At 40.9% G+C, this 18,901-nt stretch overlaps 1 protein-coding gene across 1 annotated transcript; it reads right to left on the reverse strand.

Moving 5' to 3' along the window:
* Positions 1–1,420: 1,420 nt before the first annotated feature.
* Positions 1,421–6,967, reverse strand: LOC121395117. Its single transcript, XM_041567700.1, has 5 exons — positions 6,864–6,967; positions 4,677–4,819; positions 3,350–3,466; positions 3,205–3,264; positions 1,421–2,355 (listed from the first exon to the last, which is right to left on the reverse strand). Exons 1-5 carry the CDS (start codon positions 6,965–6,967, stop codon positions 2,033–2,035), a joined length of 747 nt encoding a protein of 248 aa, XP_041423634.1. The 3' UTR covers positions 1,421–2,032.
* Between the last annotated feature and the right edge of the window lie 11,934 nt (positions 6,968–18,901).

Genomic DNA, 18,901 nt, shown 5'->3' on the forward strand with positions numbered 1-18,901 from the left:
AATATGTACCAGCCACAGGAGGAATTTGGACTCAACATATATTTCAAAATATAGCAGCCCCTATAGACCACCAAAGGGCAAAAGCTTTACAAACGTTTTACAAATCATTTGTTGCATGACATTGCTAATGCACCCCAGGATTCATCATGGCCAACTTTACATAAAACAGTATCCAAAAATTTGGCCCTTGATAAGCTTGTGTCCAAAACAATAATATAACAATCAATATGATCTACAAATGACACTTGTCACTATATGACAATTTGGCCAGTTTAAAAGTATCAACAATATGAGATTAGTGCTGGCCAGGTAGAGTGTTGGACACCCAACAATGCTTGATAGTGCAAAGTAACAACCAAGGCTTTGTGCCTTTAAGGCATATTATACACCTTGGACTTGCTATTTAATGAGCACAGGTGGAGGAGGAGGAGGTATTAGGCGTTAGCACCTATTATGAGTGCTGGGTAGCCAAAGTAGGCCAGAGGTAGCCAACATAACTTCTCGTGCAAAGTAACAATGCTTTGTGCCTTTAAGGCATATCATACACCTTGGACTTGCTATTTAATGAGCACAGGTGGAGGAGGAGGAGGAGGAGGAGGAGGTAGTAGGCGTTAGCACCTATTATGAGTGCTGGGTAGCCAAAGTAGGCCAGAGGTAGCCAACATAACTTCTTGTGCAAAGTAACAATGCTTTGTGCCTTTAAGGCATATCATACACCTTGGACTTGCTATTTAATGAGCACAGGTGGAGGAAGAGGAGGTAGTAGGCGTTAGCACCTATTATGAGTGCTGGGTAGCCAAAGTAGGCCAGAGGTAGCCAACATAACTTCTCGTGCAAAGTAACAATGCTTTGTGCCTTTAAGGCATATCATACACCTTGGACTTGCTATTTAATGAGCACAGGTGGAGGAGGAGGAGGAGGAGGTAGTAGGCGTTAGCACCTATTATGAGTGCTGGGTAGCCAAAGTAGGCCAGAGGTAGCCAACATAACTTCTCGTGCAAAGTAACAATGCTTTGTGCCTTTAAGGCATATCATACACCTTGTACTTGCTATTTAATGAGCACAGGTGGAGGAGGAGGAGGAGGAGGTAGTAGGCGTTAGCACCTGTTATGAGTGCTGGGTAGCCAAAGTAGGCCAGAGGTAGCCAACATAACTTCTCGTGCAAAGTAACAATGCTTTGTGCCTTTAAGGCATATCATACACCTTGGACTTGCTATTTAATGAGCACAGGTGGAGGAGGAGGAGGTAGTAGGCGTTAGCACCTATTATGAGTGCTGGGTAGCCAAAGTAGGCCAGAGGTAGCCAACAATACTTCATAGTGCAAAGCACAAGGTACACTGTTTTCACTTTGACAGTTGCAGAATATAGGCCATTGTTACATGAATGCACATAACATGTAAACCACATAAATACAGAGCTTGATTAGCATATGGAACCTTTGAAGCAACACTGCACTAGTGATAAATACACCATAAAAAAGTGTAGTCATATGCTTGCAATAGAATTCATTGACCCTTACATGTAACATTTTTTGGCCAAGTGAATGTGTTTGGCAACACTGCAGCATCACCATAGATATATGTTAGAGCAAATGCACTTTTTGATGTTTGTAAGTGCTTTTCCAGATGTTATTGGAAAGGGCGCCAATGGGTGTTAGATATGGCACACCTTGGTGCTGATAACACCATACATATATACATATGTTAGAGCAAATGCACTTAGATGTTTTGAAGTGCTTTTCCAGGTGTTATTGGAAAGGGTGCCAATAGATGTTAAAATGGCACCCCTCAGTGATGAGAATGGAGCACAGTGTAAACAATGGTATGTGTTGTTTGGGAGTCAGTCCCATTGCTGGGTAATGGACAAAGTGATACCTGAAGCGTCAATAGGGCAAAGTTTGTTACCAGGAGAAAAATAGGCAAAGAGGCCAGTGTCAGATGGAAAATGACACAGACTGGAGCTAGGGACGTTTGTCCCCTCGGACAGGACAGTGTCCCCTTCTATGCCCCCTTTCCCTCCGATGTTGAGGAGCTTAAGGGGGTGGAGGGGGAGCAGCAGGTGGACCAGGGACTTCACCCTCAGCAGAGCCCCCTGGTCGATGAGGCTGGGCTGCCACCAGGTCCTGGAATCCACGATGGATGATCACCTGGGTCTCCCGAATATCCGTATGGATTTGGGCCATCCACCGCCTCATCCAGAGTTCCTGGCAGCGCTGCTGGTGGAGCAGAGGCTGCATGGCAGCCATCATGGCGTCAACGAGCCCCGGTTGTGCCGCAGGTTGCTCACCCAGTCGCCGTCCTTCCTCCTGTGGTGGTCCCCCAATTGCTGCAGCAGCAGCAGTGGCAGCAGCACGACCTACAAGAAAAATCAAATTTAAGTATATATATTGGACATGTGCATAACCCACAACAAACGAGCGGATCTCTCTCCGATATGCCCACCTTGAGGTGGGCAATATCGCGCTGATCCGATTGTGGGCCCTAGGGACCAACGATCGGATCCTAACGAATAGGAACGGGCGGTCGGATCGCAGGACCGCATCAACGAACAGATGCGGCCGCGATCCGACGGGATTTTAGTCCCATCCAATCGATCGGGGAAGCCCGTCGGGGGCCACCATACACGGGCCAATAAGCTGTCGGTCTGTAGGAAGCTTTTATTGGCCCGTGTTTGGCCACATTTAGATTGGAGGTGGTGTTTTCTTTTGGGGTGGGGGTGGCATAAACACAACATTAGAGTGAAAATTTCACACCAGTCTGTAGCTTGGAAAACAAGTTGTTTTTTTTTTAGACAAAAAAAAAGTTTGAAAGGACATGTAAACCCTCCCTCCCAGTGAGGAGGAGCTTCAGATACCTGCCACTGGTTTTTAAAAGGTTAACAGTAAAGTCTGCAGTATCCCCTTAATCACTTAGAATTCCTTCTCCTCTTCTAACTCACTCTGGCCCTCCCTCAGGAATTCCCTTTGGCTGTTGGCTAATGAGCATGCTCAGTTCTTCTCAGCTCAGATTACTAAACACACCCTCCAGTCTAACAGCCACTGAGCAGATATCATTACTGGTTCCCATAGAAACTCTGCTCTAACTGTCTGATCCTATTGTATTCTCCTAACCACCTCTCCTGAGCTCAGCTTAACCAATACATGGCATCTTTGGTGACACACAGACAAATAAAGTAAGGGGTTATTAGTTCTAAAATTACTCTTACGTCTGGGGGGCACCACAGGTATCACAGCTGGTGACTGGGCGCGGCTTTCAGCTCGGTGTTCTGTAATGTGAGATAGGACATTAGTAATGCTGTAAACAAGTCGAGGAAGCAACTACATTGGCCACAACATTGAACATGTCTGTACCTTGAGCTTCCGGGGCTCTATCAGGATCTTCAGCCTCACCCTCTTCCTGGGGTTGCTGAGCGGCGTCGTCCTGGTCCTGGTCACTGTCCGAGTCAGGCCGCGATGTTTGCGGCGGTACTGCAATTGTGAATAAAGAAAACAAAAAAAGTATTAAAAAAACAAAATCATATGGAATTGCAAGAGACCTCCCACATGCTACAAATCTATTTTATTTCTCATTCCAAATACTAACTCCAATGGAATGGTACAGCAAGTGAGATGGAATGGTTAAAACTTAAAGGAACAGTAACATCAAAAAATAAGTGTTTTAAAGTAATGAAAATATAAGTGTTGCCCTGCACTGGTAAAACTGCTGTGTTTGCTTCAGAAACACTACTATAGTTTATATAAATAAGCTGCTGTGTAGCAATGGGGGCAGCCATTCAAATGAGAAAAGGCTCAGGTTACACAGCAGATAAACTCTGTAGAACATAATGGAGTTATCTGTTATCCACTATTTAACCTGTGCCATATAGACTTTTTTTAATTCCTGTTCCACAGCAGCTTCTTTATATGAACTATAGTAGTGTTTCTGAAGCAAACACACCAGTATTACCTGTGCAGGGCAACAGTACATGACATTTTCATTACTTTAAAACACTTACATTTTTTGGTGTTACTGTTCCTTTAAATACATTTGCAATGGTGCGAGCAGGAGAGAATGTAATATATGACAATACTTGTGATTTTAAAAATATTTAGCTTTTTAATCAGCAGATCTACACTTTGCAGTCTCAGCAATCTGGTTGCTAGGGTCCAAATTAGCATAGCAACCATGCATTCATCTGAAGAAGAGACTGGAATATAATTAGGGGATGGTCTAATTAGTAATATGAGTAATAAAAACTCACAATAACATCACATGTGTAGTCTTACAGAGCATTTCTAGACCCACATTTTAAAGCTGGAAAGAGTCCTTTAATTTTAAAAATAAATAATGAAGGACAACTGAAAAGTTGCTTAGACTTGGCCATTCTAGAACATACTTAAAAGTTAACTTAAAGGTGAACCACCCCTTTAATGCAGTTTCTAAACATTTGTACTATAGTGGGGAAATGGTTAATAAAGAAATGGCTGCCATTTTGTCTATGTTACAGCTGCACTTAATAACTAGTAATGAACAAACAGCAAAGTTGTAAAGAAAAGCACAAGAAACTCCTCTAATGCAAAACAGGAGCAATATTTTAGCAAAGAAGTGAAATGCTAAAGGGGAAATTAGACATTTATCTAAATGATGTGAATGTGGAAAAAAGGAGTCAGATGTTTGTTTCTATAAAATTCAACTTACTTCTCCAGTCTGTGTCCACTCCTTCACTGCCCTCTTTGCTCAAAATGTCCAGAAGCCGGCGCTCGTAGGGCTTCAGTCTGAGTGGAGGGACTCGCCCTCCGCCGGTCTTCTGGGCTTTAGCTCTCCTGGTAACCAGCTTTGCCCTTAGCCAACGCTTCAGGTCACTGAAGCGCTTGTACACTGTAGGGATGTAGCGAACGTCGGAAAAAAAGTTCGCGAACATATTCGCGAACTTGCGCAAAAACGCGAGCGGTTCGCGAACGGTTCGCGAACCCCATAGACTTCAATGGGAAGGCGAACTTTAACATCTAGAAAAGACATTTCTGGCCAGAAAAATGATTTTAAAGTTGTTTAAAGGGTGCAACGACCTGGACAGTGGCATGCCAGAGGGGGATCAAGGGCAAAAATGTATCTGAAAAATCTGCCTGTGTGTGCTTGGAAGAGATAGTGTAGGGGGAGAGCTGTTAGTGATTTCAGGGACAGATGATAGTAAGTTTGCTGGCTAGTAATCTGCTTGATACTGCTCTGTATTGGAGGGACAGAAGTCTGCAGGGATTTGAGGGACATTTTAGCTTAGGTAGCTTTGCTGGCTAGTAATCTACTGTTCTCTTTAAACAACTGCCATACGTTGACCTTGTAGGCATTGTTTGCCCAGTTTTTTGGACGCAGCCACTGAAGCACAGTTGCCAGAAAAAATATGCCATATAAATGCTGAAAATAGTAATTTTTCGCCATACGTTGACCTTGTAGACATTGTTTGCCCAGTTTTTTTGGTTGCAGCCACTGAAGCACAGTTGCCAGAAAAAATATGCCATATAAATGCTGAAAATAGTCATTTTTTGCCATACGTTGACCTTGTAGGCATTGTTTGCCCAGTTTTTTTGGTCGCAGCCACTGAAGCACAGTTGCCAGAAAAAATATGCCATATAAATGCTGAAAATAGTCATTTTTTGCCATATACGTTGAGTCAACGTATGGCAAAAAATTACTATTTTCAGCATTTATATGGCATATTTTTTCTGGCCTCTGTGCTTCAGTGGCTGCGGCCAAAAAAACTGGGCAAACAATGCCTACAAGGTCAACGTATACACTACTACAGCGGTGGATACGGATTACGTAAAATATATTATGGCTGCTTGAAAAAAGTCACTCCGGTGTTTTTTCTGGAGACGGTAATATTATGGATATTTAGACAGAATGTGAACAAGGTCACACAGCTAGATGGCGGGTTGAAGAAAACAGTGTGCAAATAATGCCTACAGGGCAAATAATGCCTAAAAGGTCAACTTATACACTACTACAGCGGTAGTAAAATAAAAAAAAGTAAAATAAAAAAAAATGAATATTAAAAAAAAAAATTAAAGTTGGTGCTGCTGAACTACTAGGAGCAGCAGATTAGCACACCAGTCCCACTCCCCAACACTGCTAGACTAATAGCACTGGGCTCTTATAGTAGTAGTAGTAGTAGTAGTAAAACAACAAAAAAATAAATAAAAGCAGTCCTTACAAGGACTACTGTTATTGCAGCAGTCAGCAGATGAGATCAGAAGCAGGACAGCTGCCCACTGCAGCTACATACAGAGCACTGCAGTAGAAGGTAGATTACTAGCCAGCAAAGCTACCTAAGCTAAAATGTCCCTCAAACCCCTGCAGACTTCTGTCCCTCCAATAACAGAGCAGTATCAAAACGATTACTAGCCAGCAAACTTTCAACTGTCCCTGAAATCACTAACAGGCAGCAGCTCTCTCCCTACACTATCTCTTCAGCACACACAGGCAGAGTGAAAAAACGCTGCAGGGCTTCGGTTTTTATAGGGAAGGGGAGTGGTCCAGGGGAGAGCTTCCTGATTGGCTGCCATGTACCTGCTGGTCTGGGGTGAGAGGGCAAAAAAAAGCGCCAACAATGGCGAACCCAAAATGGCGAACGTCGCGCGACGTTCGCGAACTTCCGGCGAGCGCGAACACCCGATGTTCGCGCGAACAAGTTCGCCGGCGAACAGTTCGCGACATCTCTAGTACACTGTGGGGCGATCCCTGTGTAAAGCGCCCACAGTGTTCACCTTGTCCGTTACCTGCTGCCAGTGTTGTTGACGTCTGGCAGCACTGATACGATGGGACCGACTCCCAAACAGCACATCCCATCGCGCTACCACCTCGTCCACCAGTGCTCCATTCTCATCACTTTACGTAAACCTTCGGGCCATTTTGTTGGTGGGGCCCTCCTCTCCTCCGTCATCATCACCCTCCTCCTCCTCCTGTCTCCTCTCTGAGGCAGTTGGTGGTGCCTCCATCTCCTCCTCGCTGCTGGGCAGCCTCTGTGTCCTCCTCCTGGGGGAGCCTCTCCGAGCCCTGGGTGGGGTGCGTGACACGCTGCGTGCCCCAGATGGCGAGCGAGACACGCAGCGTGCCCTGGGGGACTCCCTGCGTTGGCTGGGGGACACCCTCCCTACACTATGCTCCTGCCCCCTGCCCTACGCTCCTCCCTCCCTCTACGGGACCCCCCTGCCCTACTCTCCTCCCCTCTATGGGACCCCCCTGCCCTACGCTCCTCCACTCTATGGGACCCCCCTGCCCTACGCTCCTCCCCTCTATGGGACCCCCCTGCCCTACGCTCCTCCCCTCTATGGGACCCCCCTGCCCTACGCTCCCCCTCTCTACGGGACCCCCCTGCCCTACGCTCCTCCCCTCTACGGGACCCCCCTGCCCTACGCTCCTCCCCTCTACGGGACCCCCCTGCCCTACTCTCCTCCCCTCTACGGGACCCCCCTGCCCTACTCTCCTCCCCTCTACGGGACCCCCCTGCCCTACTCTCCTCCCCTCTACGGGACCCCCCACCTGACCTACTCTCACCCCCACTACGGGACCCCCCACCTGACCTACTCTCTTCCCCTCCCCTACGGGACCCCCCACTCTCTTCCTCCTTCTCCCCCCAGGAACCCCTCCCAGTGACTCCCCAGCCTGTGCCCCCCTCTCTCCCCCTCCTGCGAAGACTAAGATCCCACATAGTGTGGGATCCAGCCGCCGTTGGCACTTCCCCAGGGCTGGAGAGACGTTCCTCCTCCTCCTCCTCAATCCTCCTCCTCCCAGCCATTTCAAGCCACAATTTGTCAAAAAAGGAAACCTGCCTCAGACACGTCCTCCACCTGTGCAGTCTAAATAGCAAGTGCGCAATTAGGCCGAAAATGCACCTAAAATGGCCTCTAGAGGGCTTCCTGTTTGAAAAAAATGGCAAAAAGGAAGTGGGGCATAAAAACTTCGATTCGAATACAAGTGGGGCAAGGTTCACTTCGATCTTACTTCGATCTTACTTCGATCTTATTCGACAGTACGCTACGACCGAACTCTTCGAATCGAAGGCACTATTCCTTCGATCGCAGGATTAAATCGTTCGATCGTACGGTTTTACTTCGAACGGAGATAGCACAAAAATCCTTCGACTTCGATATTCGAAGTCGAAGGATTTTAATTCCCAGTCGAATATCGAGGGTTAATTAACCCTCGATATTCGACCATTGATAAATCTGCCCCTAAAAGTACCAAAACTGTCAATTTTTAACATCAAGTAATTGCCACTTGTTCATTTGCTGGGGAGTTTTTCTTTCTGTATATCAAAGCATACAATTACAGATTTATATGTTGGATTATTTTATATTTGACAAAGGAATTAAAGCAAACTTGTGAGTTTCTGAAATAATACTCTGATTTCTCTTTTTGCTTTCCCAATGACATACAAAGTTTGATAAACCTTTTCCAGCATTATAAATGATATCACAATGCAGTTGAAAATGTTACAGAAAATGGTATGACAAAATAAGATGGAATATTTTCTACACACAAAGGAGATTGTTTTATTAATGGATTTTTGTCAAATGGAAGAAAATGTATCTCTTTGAAATGATTATGGAAAATCCTTTCATGTACCCCTATGAATACCAACTCTGAAATGTAATTCAAAGGAATTATGAGAGGATTTTTTTTTTATTTTTGGTATACAATGTTAGTATTGTATCTTCTGTATATATAGAGAGAGAGAGAGAGAGAGAGATTTGTGATTTTTGATAATTATAAAAAATAAGATTACAATATATATATTATACAATGAGTGTATAACAGGCAGATGACAGACTGTATACATTTTATAATAGACAAACACTGTGTATATTCCCTTGGCTTCATATTAAGAATGAATATATTTCTATTTGTCTACCATTTTTCTTAAAATAGAAATATATAACCTGGTATTTATTGGATTGTTAATATTCAGAAATACTGGACAAAGAAGTGGGGCCTTAGCAACTGCTAAATACACTTTAACATTTCTGAACATTTTTTACCCATCAAAAAGAAACACTGTTGCAATGTCCCCAATGGGCAAAGTCATACCTGACCTAAATCCCTGTTTTCAAATAATGTAAATACCTTGAATATACAGTAGAATATTTTTCCCAACAACAGTAGATCAGCTTAAACTTCAGACTTGGGAAGTCAGATTTATTACTTTCTGAATACAATTTCTTTCGAAAATTCAATAGCAAAAACAACCAAAATTAAATCAAATGGTTCCATACATTTTTACAAGTTTGACCATTAAAAATAAATAAATAACTTAAACATTGAAAATACACCTCACATTGACTTCTATAAAAACTAGCCAGGTTTTAGCTGCCAAATTTTTGGTGATTTTTTTTTATGCCCCTGGATCTATCTTTAGTAGGTTAAAATGTCTTTATTGATCTGAACAGGCATCAAATTTACAGAATCTATAAAGAATGATATTACTTATTAGCAATGCATTTACAGACAGTGTCCATTATCTACAACAATCTTTTGCGGAGTAACAACCTTTGAATGTCCCCTTTGTAAAATCAAGGATGAAGATCTTAAATTTGACCTTAACAGCGAAAGAGGTAAACGATACAATTACAAACTTGATGGGCAGCTCTAGATGTAGTAAGAACTTAATTATAAATTCCAGACAAAATGGTACCATACCCCAAGTAGACTTGAGTTTTACCGGGATGCAGGATTATGCATTGGAGCTCTCATCATGCAACAGTATGGAAGTCTGATTTGAATTCTGACAGCTTCCTGTTCATCAATTGAAAGTACTTTTTAATACAGAGTTATTGAAACAGAGTTAATTATTGTTTTGTTGCCTTGCTTGTTTATAACTCACACTTAACCTGCTATGTGTTGGTCATACTGTGATTTGAATTCAATGTACATTATGCAAAATATAACTGATATGTAAATTTCTTCCATTAGACTTTATTATAACATTGCTGCTGCTATTTGCTTGCTGTATAATTACATTTACAAAATAATTATTCTTCAGACTGACTGATATATGCATATGAACAGTGGATACCAGTTTCCATAGCGGAGAATGTGACCTATATTGCTTCTTCTGTCCAATTACTTTAAATGAATACTTATTCATCGTGTTGTAGAGCTTTTTTGTAGTTATAGGACAATTGGCAACAACACATTTTCTCGACTATTGAGAGACATAATTCAACACTGTTTTCAGAAGCTTGAGAAAATATTTAACTATTTAACTAGAGGACAACTTTGCCATGTTTAACTGACTAGAAGTCTTCAGGATTAATTTTGATAGATATATCTTAAAAGAGTGCTAAAATAATATATAACAATAATGTGAATGCAAGATCATTCAAAACAGTCACCATGAAATATATAGTTAAAATGACTAAGTTTTCAGTTTTTCTTGTGAAAATTACTATTTGTAATGTATATCAAAATATGATTGAACTATGTACTGATTTGGAATTAATAACAGAGTAATAAATGGTCTCATTGAAAACAAATAAACTGATATATGAATAAAAGTCAGTAACGGAAAAACAAATTTGGAAGAAAGATTGCAATGGATGTAATAAAATTTCTTACTGAAAAAGTTGTCAAATTTGATTCGAAAGATTGTAAAAACTTCAAGCACTTCTTAAAAATGCACAATGCACAATTAAAATTTGCAATGCTATAAAAGCCCAAGGAAGAATATTACACTAAGAGGCACATTTACTATTGGTCGAATATCGAGGGTTAATTAACCCTCGATATTAGACTGTCGAATATCGAAGTCGAAGGATTTAACGCATTTCCATCGATCGAATGATCAAAGGAAAAATCGTTCGATCGAACGATTTAATCCTTCGAATCGAACGATTCGAAGGATTTTAATCCATCGATCTAATGATTTTCCTTCGATCAAAAAAGCTAGGAAAGCCTATGGGGACCTTCCCCATTGGCTAACATTGGTGCTCGGTAGGTTTTAGGTGGCGAAGTAGGTGGTCAAAGTTTTTTTCAAAGAGACAGTACTTCGACTATCGAATGGTCGAATAGTCGAACGATTTTTAGTTTGAATTGTTCGATTCAAAGTCGAAGTGGTAGTCGAAGGTTGAAGTAGCCAATTCGATGGTCGAAGAAGCCAAAAAAATACTTCGAAATTCAAAGTATTTTTTATTCTAATTCTTCGCTCGAGCTTAGTAAATGTGCCCCTGAGAAATGCAAATCTTTATTCTTATGAACCTCAGCTGCTGAATGTAGGACAATTCAGCTGTGGTTTTGTGTTACTGAGCCTTGTCAAGAGAGAAAGTCAAGAGTCAAGTCAAGAGTGAGTTTATTGTAGTTTCATCCATATACGTTTGTACAGTACACAGTGAAACGAAATAACGTTCCTCTAGGACCCTGGTGCTACACAACACAAACCAATACTGTTACATTTTATAACTAATGGTTGCTAGAGAGGATCTTGGTTGTCAAACCTCTGGTGGGCTCTAGGGCGGCTTAATCTAACACTTGTGAGACCTTAATAGAGGTTTTAGAACGTACACACTTCTGATGAATATAGCTAAGAACTTAGGAGGATTTGGGGGATAAGTCCACTGGCTAACGTGTGCAGGGTAATGTATCAGATAATTTGAAAAACACAATGTAATACACTTGTAATAGATGCAAGGGGCAGGGCTGAAAAAAATTGCAAATTGAATTTGAAATTGCATTTAAATTGACAGCTCAGCGCCATTAAAGGACTTTTAGCAATTACATCCTTGTTGAAATGTTGGATTTAACAAATATATAACACCTACATCAAAGCCTCTATTTTAGTTTTTAGAGCATTGGCATGAAAGGAGTTCAAGGTCAGACAGAAGCAGTTAGATACTTTGGATGGGGCTCCTTTAGATTATTCTAATTCTCTTTAATAAATCTACAGATATGGCTATTGTTATGTTGTATTCACTCTTTTAGCATATTCTTGAATTCATATCATCAAGAGCAATGTAGTCCACTTCAACGCCCAAAATCAAAAGTAACCTGGGTTTTAAGATTGCACTGGATATAAGACATTTTCAGTATTACTAAAATCAGCATGTAAAGGTTAATAAAGTTATTTCATATATCAATATTATCACATCTAGTCACTAGATAGAGATGTGAGACAGAGAAAACCTTTGAGAAGATTGCAGGCAGGTCTCCCTCAATTTAATTCAGGCGGGAAGGTGATTACCTATTCAAGGGAACATTGGACCACATCCAGTTTGACTGATGTAAGAAGATAATGGTGGATGATACCAGAGTCTAAGGTTTGCTACCTCAGAAAGGGTCCCAAGGTGAGCCATATAGTTAGGTTAGTTAGTGGTAGACCAGATCTATAGAGTTCACTGTAGCTCATGAAAGACAAAGATAGACCAGCTGTTGAGCAGTTGAGGCTTCTCAAGGCGAAAGGAATAAGCAAGAACTCTGGGGTACCTTGCCAGTCAGGGACAAAGTTAATAAGGGTTAAGGCTAGATAAGTCCTGTAGCTGCAGAAGAGGCATCCTTTAGTTCATGCTTGTATTGTGCCAAGAACCTGGGAGCTGTTAGTGCTACTTGATCTGAAAGTAGTGAATCAGGAGGGAAGGCAGAAGGAGGGGCTACATGGTCGCTGGATAATATGCACTAATTACTGTGAGTACGCTAAGTTCATCTTCAAGATCTCCAATATACTTTAATTAAAAAATGTGTACTGTTTTTATAAGAAACTTGACTGTATGCAGAGAAATCCTCCCTTCATTTACTGCTGTGGATAGGAATTGTCAGATGGTCCCTAACTGCTGAGCAGGGAAACAATCATACTTATGAACAGCAGGGGGAGCCCCTGCCTTACGTCCCAGCCATGCAGAACTCAAACAGCTTTGTTTATGATGATCCCTAAGCAGCCCAGACCACACTGAGCATGTGCACAGTCTTAGTCTTGCAAAGATGTTTAACAAAGTTACAAGATGGTGACCCCCTGTAGCCAACTTTGAAAGCTTAAATTATTTGTTTGATTAGGCTTGTGGTGCAGTAAGTTCATGTTTATATTTAGTATACAAAATACAGCATTTCTAGCCTTATTCTATTTTAGACTTTACATGCCCTGTAAGGCAGGTGTAGCTGGGAGATCCCCTGCACTTTTATCAAAGTCATGTGTGTAACATTTCGGGGCATGCCCCTTCGTCAGACATGCAGAATCACAGGTAGTGAGGTGTTTTAAACCCAAAGTGATTTACATATTCAATAGTTCTAGCATTTACCAGTTATAAAAATATACGCAAAACATACCTATTGCGTTAACATATTCAATACTAGTGACATAATAAAAATGTGGTCCCAACATGATGGTGAATTTTCCATTTCAAACATTAATACAGTTCCTGTGTAAATAGTTCATGTTTTGATCCACTCCATTATGATGAATTCACTCTAAATCAGTTCCTTATTGGCTATAAGGTCCATGGTGGAAAACATTTTTTTAATTATACAACATCCATCATTTTAAAAAAATATATAAATAAAATCTTACCCTATCCCCAAGCTGTCCCTGGGTAGTAAGATGTTCAATGAAAAAATCTATAAAAAGAATGATAGGAATTAGTATACACTATACAAATATCATACAGAGAGGTAATATAAAAAGAACATGGAAACGTATTAAAACTTAGATCCACTCATCTATTCATAAGTAGCCATTCATATTGAACTCCTCATTTAGACATCGAGGTTGTTTTGTTTGTAGCTGCTATATCCAGAAACATTCTCTTTGTAACAATTTTTTTTTTGTTTCTATAACCCCTAAAGTGTGCCAGTGTAGTAATCAATAGCAACCATTTTCTTACAACTAATGATCAAAATGAATTGGCTATTGGTAATCCCAATTGTGCACTGTAACACTTATATGAATGAAATGTATCTTCTTATACAAGCTTCCTTGGTCGCAGTTCTCCTAAATTTGACACATAGTCATGTAGTCTTTATTTTTAGATGTACTCAAACTGAGGTCTGAAGGACAGAGGAGGAATACCACAAGAAACTTTAGAACCTTCAATAACATCACTGGCAACTGATACTCCCCCTACAGACACTATGGGGCAAATTCACTAAGATGCGAAGTTGCGCCAGGCGCAACTTCGCCGCACTTCGCCACACTTCGCCAGGCGTAGTTTCGCCAGGGCTCCGCAAATTCACTAAAATCCGAAGTTGCATACGGCGCGAAATTCAAATTTCAATGGAGGAACACGTATCTGCACTACAAATGCCTAGAAAACCTTCAAATAAGCAAATACAAATTTTATTTTGCCCTACACATGTGCCCACTGTCTAGGTAAGTTGCCATGAGTCAGGAAATGTAGGGGGGGAGGAAGGGGAGCCCCAAAAAATTTTCGATCTTTTTCAGCCTATCACCCATAATGTAGAAAACACGGCAGCGTTTTTTGGGACTTAGAAAAAAAATTGACTTTTTTTTAAACAATCCCTATCTACTCTATTGTGCTTCGCCAGGTCTGAGGTGGCGAAGGAAGTCTAGCGTAAAAGGTAGCGTTCAGTACACTGCGCAAGTTAGTGAATTTGCATAGTTTCGTCGCTAGCGAAGATTCGCCTGGCGTAAGGTTGCGAAGTAACACTAGCGAAACTACGCCAACGTTCGTTAGGGAATTTGCGCAGTAGCGAAAATGCCAAACGCTAGCGAATTAACGCTAGCGTTCGGCGCTTCGCGCCTTAGTGAATTTGCCCCTATATGGTACAGGTATGGGACCTGTTATCCAGAATGCTCAGGACCTAGGGCTTTCTGGATAATGGATCTTTCTGTAATGTGGATCTTCATACCTTAAGTCAACTAGAAAATCATGTAAAGATTAAATAAACCTGATAGGCTAGCACTGCTTCCAATACGGCTTAATTATATCTTAGTCTGAATCTTGTACACGGTACTGTTTTATTATTACAGAGAAAAAGGTTATCTTTTTTTAAAATTTGGATTATTTGGATGAAATGGATTCTATGGCAGCCTTTTCGTATTTTGAAGCTTTTTGGATAACAAGTTTCTGGATAATGGATCCAATACCTGTAGTAGAAGTAGATTAGTTAAATCCTTCCTCAACAGAAACCATAAATTGTTGACTTGTAGGGCTGAAGTGATGCTACTGCCAGAGGAAAGGAAGGATGCATAATTTGTAATCTTAATCAATATTATTTTAATCTACGGGAAATTTCATAGCTTTGGCTGTTTACCAAGTTGGCACATGATGCACTTAAATTTTTTTTACACAAAACCCATAATGGAAATTTTCAAGAGAAGTTTCTGCACAATATATTCTTTATGTTTGATTTGCCCTGTAGGCGTTCTCTAATTTACTGTTGTGCTGGGTATGGTTTAATATTATTGCTAACACCTGTGTTTTTCCACAATTCCATGATTTTAATGCTTAGGAATATCTTTGAAAATAATAGATATATTGCACTTGAAATTCATTCATACTGACAAGAAAAATAATGATTTATCTTTAAGAAAAATGAAAATCAATCAACAGTGTGTAGTACTTGAGTCATCTGGTTTCATTCTTCTAATGACCTTTTACATCTGCAAAAATATTGTGAGAAGCTAATTTGTTTGCAATGAGGTGTAATAGAACTGTTTCTGGCTGTCAATCTAGTATGTGCTATAAAATAAAATCCTCCTTCTGGGAGCTTTACAAAAAACTACTGTACAGGAACAGTTTATTGACAAGAGCCAGAAATTAAAAGAAAACAAAGTTTATAGAATGCCAACATACAAAACAAAAACCCTCACGCTAGCAGTTAAGTTTGATAAAAATGTAAATATTATTTGAGCAATCTGAAAATGTAATTTTATTATCTATAATTTATAGCTAAAATCATTTTAAACCAGTTTCAGCTAAAAAGGGGTAGGCTAGTGAAACTATGATGGCTGCACATCTTAATGTGTTCAAATGTTAAATAATTTCATCAACTGAATCCTCTGGGAACCTCAGACAGTACAAGCTGGTCCATCAGCTTTGCTTCAGTCTGTTGGTACCATTCCAAATAGGTGGGAATCTTAAGAAAATCTGAAATAATGGTAATTATGTTAAATTTCCATGCAGCTCATCTAAAAACTTGCCACTGTGTGCCTTGGCAGTTCAGCACTGGAGTAAATATCCAGGTAATTAAAATCCACAATTATCAAAACTTTTCCTAAGTTTTGAAATAGGGGTAAGCCTCTTTATTTACATATGGGGTTTCTGAATTTCTCCTGCAATTAACACCCCTATTGCCTCAAAATATAAATACTGTATATAATTCTGTCCACTTGTTTACCTGGACGGAGAGTGCAGCCTCAAGTCAATGGCAGGAGAAAGGGGGTGTAAGGATACTCACCTTTCCTTGCACCAATTCACATTTACATACATGTAATATTATAAACTCATTTGCCCATATGTAATTATGTGAGCTATTGACACTGAATGCCCCTACTTTGTTACAGTATGTAAGGCTACATGCCATTATGGTTCCTTATATGGACTCAAGTCAATCAGTTGCTTGGTTATCTGAGCTTATCCTCTGATTGTACCAAAGTTTTCTGCAGACTTTGTGATCTTTCTCATTAAAAAAATGCAGCTTCCTTCTGTGCTCTGTTGCTTTCTGCCTGCATATGATCTGTTAACCCATCTGCTTGCATTCACAAAGATATGTTGACTTTGCTTATGGAGTGGGCTTTGCAAAGACTCACAAGCCTCTCTCCACTCATCTGTTTACTCATCTTATCCTTGGGCTAACTCCAATGTGGGGTACTTGTGGGTTGTTAGCTGCACTTGATCTTTGATGTCTGCCTGACAGTAGACTTGTATGTCCTTATATATCAGTTATTTGAAATATTTTTTAATAATTTACTCCCTATAGTAAATATAAGGATATCACGAGGAGTTACATGACCATATAAAAGCACAAGGCCAAATGCTAAGTGCTTTTATGCAGGTCTTGGATCACTGCTGTGACTTCTTATTTACACATATTTTATAACAGGGGTGCATTATTTGTAATAATAGAAAGTTCCAGTGAGACATGTGACAGCACTAAGCACAGATTATAACTGATGACATCACTAAGCACCGTTTATAAGGATATAATCTACAGTTTGGCCATTTTCCTTATAAACGGTGAATTCCAACGCCAGTACACGCTGTTTATTAGCTAGAGACATTTGCCTCCACTGCTGGTCTCTCCCAACAGCACTCTTGTCCTCCTCCCAACTGACTTGAAGTCTCAGTTCTACATAGTAATGTCACAGTTGGCACCCTAAATTCAAAACCAATGCTAAGCAGCCTGTTCTCGGCTCTTGCTTGCCCCTTTAACAGCCGCCTTTCACCTCGGGAGGAGCCCTCAGCTAATCGGATGCCGCCAGGTCTTATTAAGAGAGGTGCCAAGTGAGGGGTTCTGAACGAGCAAAGGGGCAAGATGGTTACCAGGCAGGGTCAGGATTTTGGAATCCAGGATCGTCACAAACAGGCAGGGGTCACAACAGATACTCAGGAATAAGAAACTTAAACAGCACAGATGCACCAGGAACTCTTTAGAAAGCAACCTATAACGGAAAATGATAAAATACTTTTTGTGCCTTTAAATATGTTTGAATTTTGCGGCCTTGCGTCACTACGCCATCGTGCCTTTCGCCTATAAATTTGGAGGAGGCATGCTGCACGCGCCCTTAGGAACTGGCGCATCAGAGGAGAAAGACTGGTGTGGCGTGCTTCCCCACCGAGAGCACAGCGGGTGTCCCTGCCGGCCCACTAGGCCACCAGGGTGAGTAATCCTCACAAGTAAAGCGTGCTTCTCCTATCTCACTCCATTTCAGATTTGCCCTCTCTTTACTTCCTTATCCGGTATATCTCCCTGCACCTGCATGTCTGTGATGTTTGTATGCCTTTACCTCCTGCCACTCCATGTCGCTATGTATGGCTCCCCACCCCCTCGTCCCATGAAGCCTCTTCGGTCTCCCTTCCCACTTGCATGGCCTCTCTCCGGTGTCGCTCCCCATCTTTAGTCTTTAATATCCACCTCCTTTTCTTCCCTGCCTGTGGCCTTGTGCTTATTTATGGACACATATCACCTGGGCGACTTATAATATCTTTGTAAATAACAGTAGGGGGTGCATTATCCACTATATAGTTTACAGGATATTCACAGCTCTTGTGTGTTATAATGTAATTATGATTTCTTGTTCACAATGCTCTAAAGTATACTTTGACTCTCAAATAATGTTGCTGCCTCTGAGTTTAACTGAGGATGTTTGATGTTTGAATCAGGTTATCCTCATTTCCTTTATTTTTACATGTATTAGGCTTTTATCTTGACCACTGCACTGCCCCTTATTATATCTCCCACAAAGGTCTGTGAATAACAATATATAAAGGTTACTTCTAACTGTACAAAATACAGGCTCATTAAATGACATATGTTTATATAACACAGTATGACTATAAGCTATATTCTGGTTTATCCACTACTGTCTGTATTCATTTTGTTGGTCAATTATTTGATATATAGCAATTATGTTTTCATAGGGGACCACATTTTTCAATAAAGGGTTATTTTTTAAGCTTAGCTGGAATTTTCTTCTGACTTGCCTATAGAACAGTAGCTTATTGTCTAATTGAAATTCACTTCAGGATTGGAACACTAGTGTAACCCTTTCGACACCCCTTTGTCTGTGTTATACTCCACGTGTAACACTTACCTGATGGTACGGAACAAACTTGAGCCCAGTGGTATTGAGAGAGACTGGGTACGCGTTACTTTCTAGCGCAGTGCCTCCACCTAGTGGGATCCTGGAATGCACCTACGGGTGGCCCCACTAGGAATACAGTAATAAAACACACACAGTATTTGTTAAACTGAATAACTGTTTATCT

Source organism: Xenopus laevis, chromosome 6S, assembly GCF_017654675.1.
Source record: "Xenopus laevis strain J_2021 chromosome 6S, Xenopus_laevis_v10.1, whole genome shotgun sequence".
NCBI lineage: Eukaryota > Metazoa > Chordata > Amphibia > Anura > Pipidae > Xenopus > Xenopus laevis.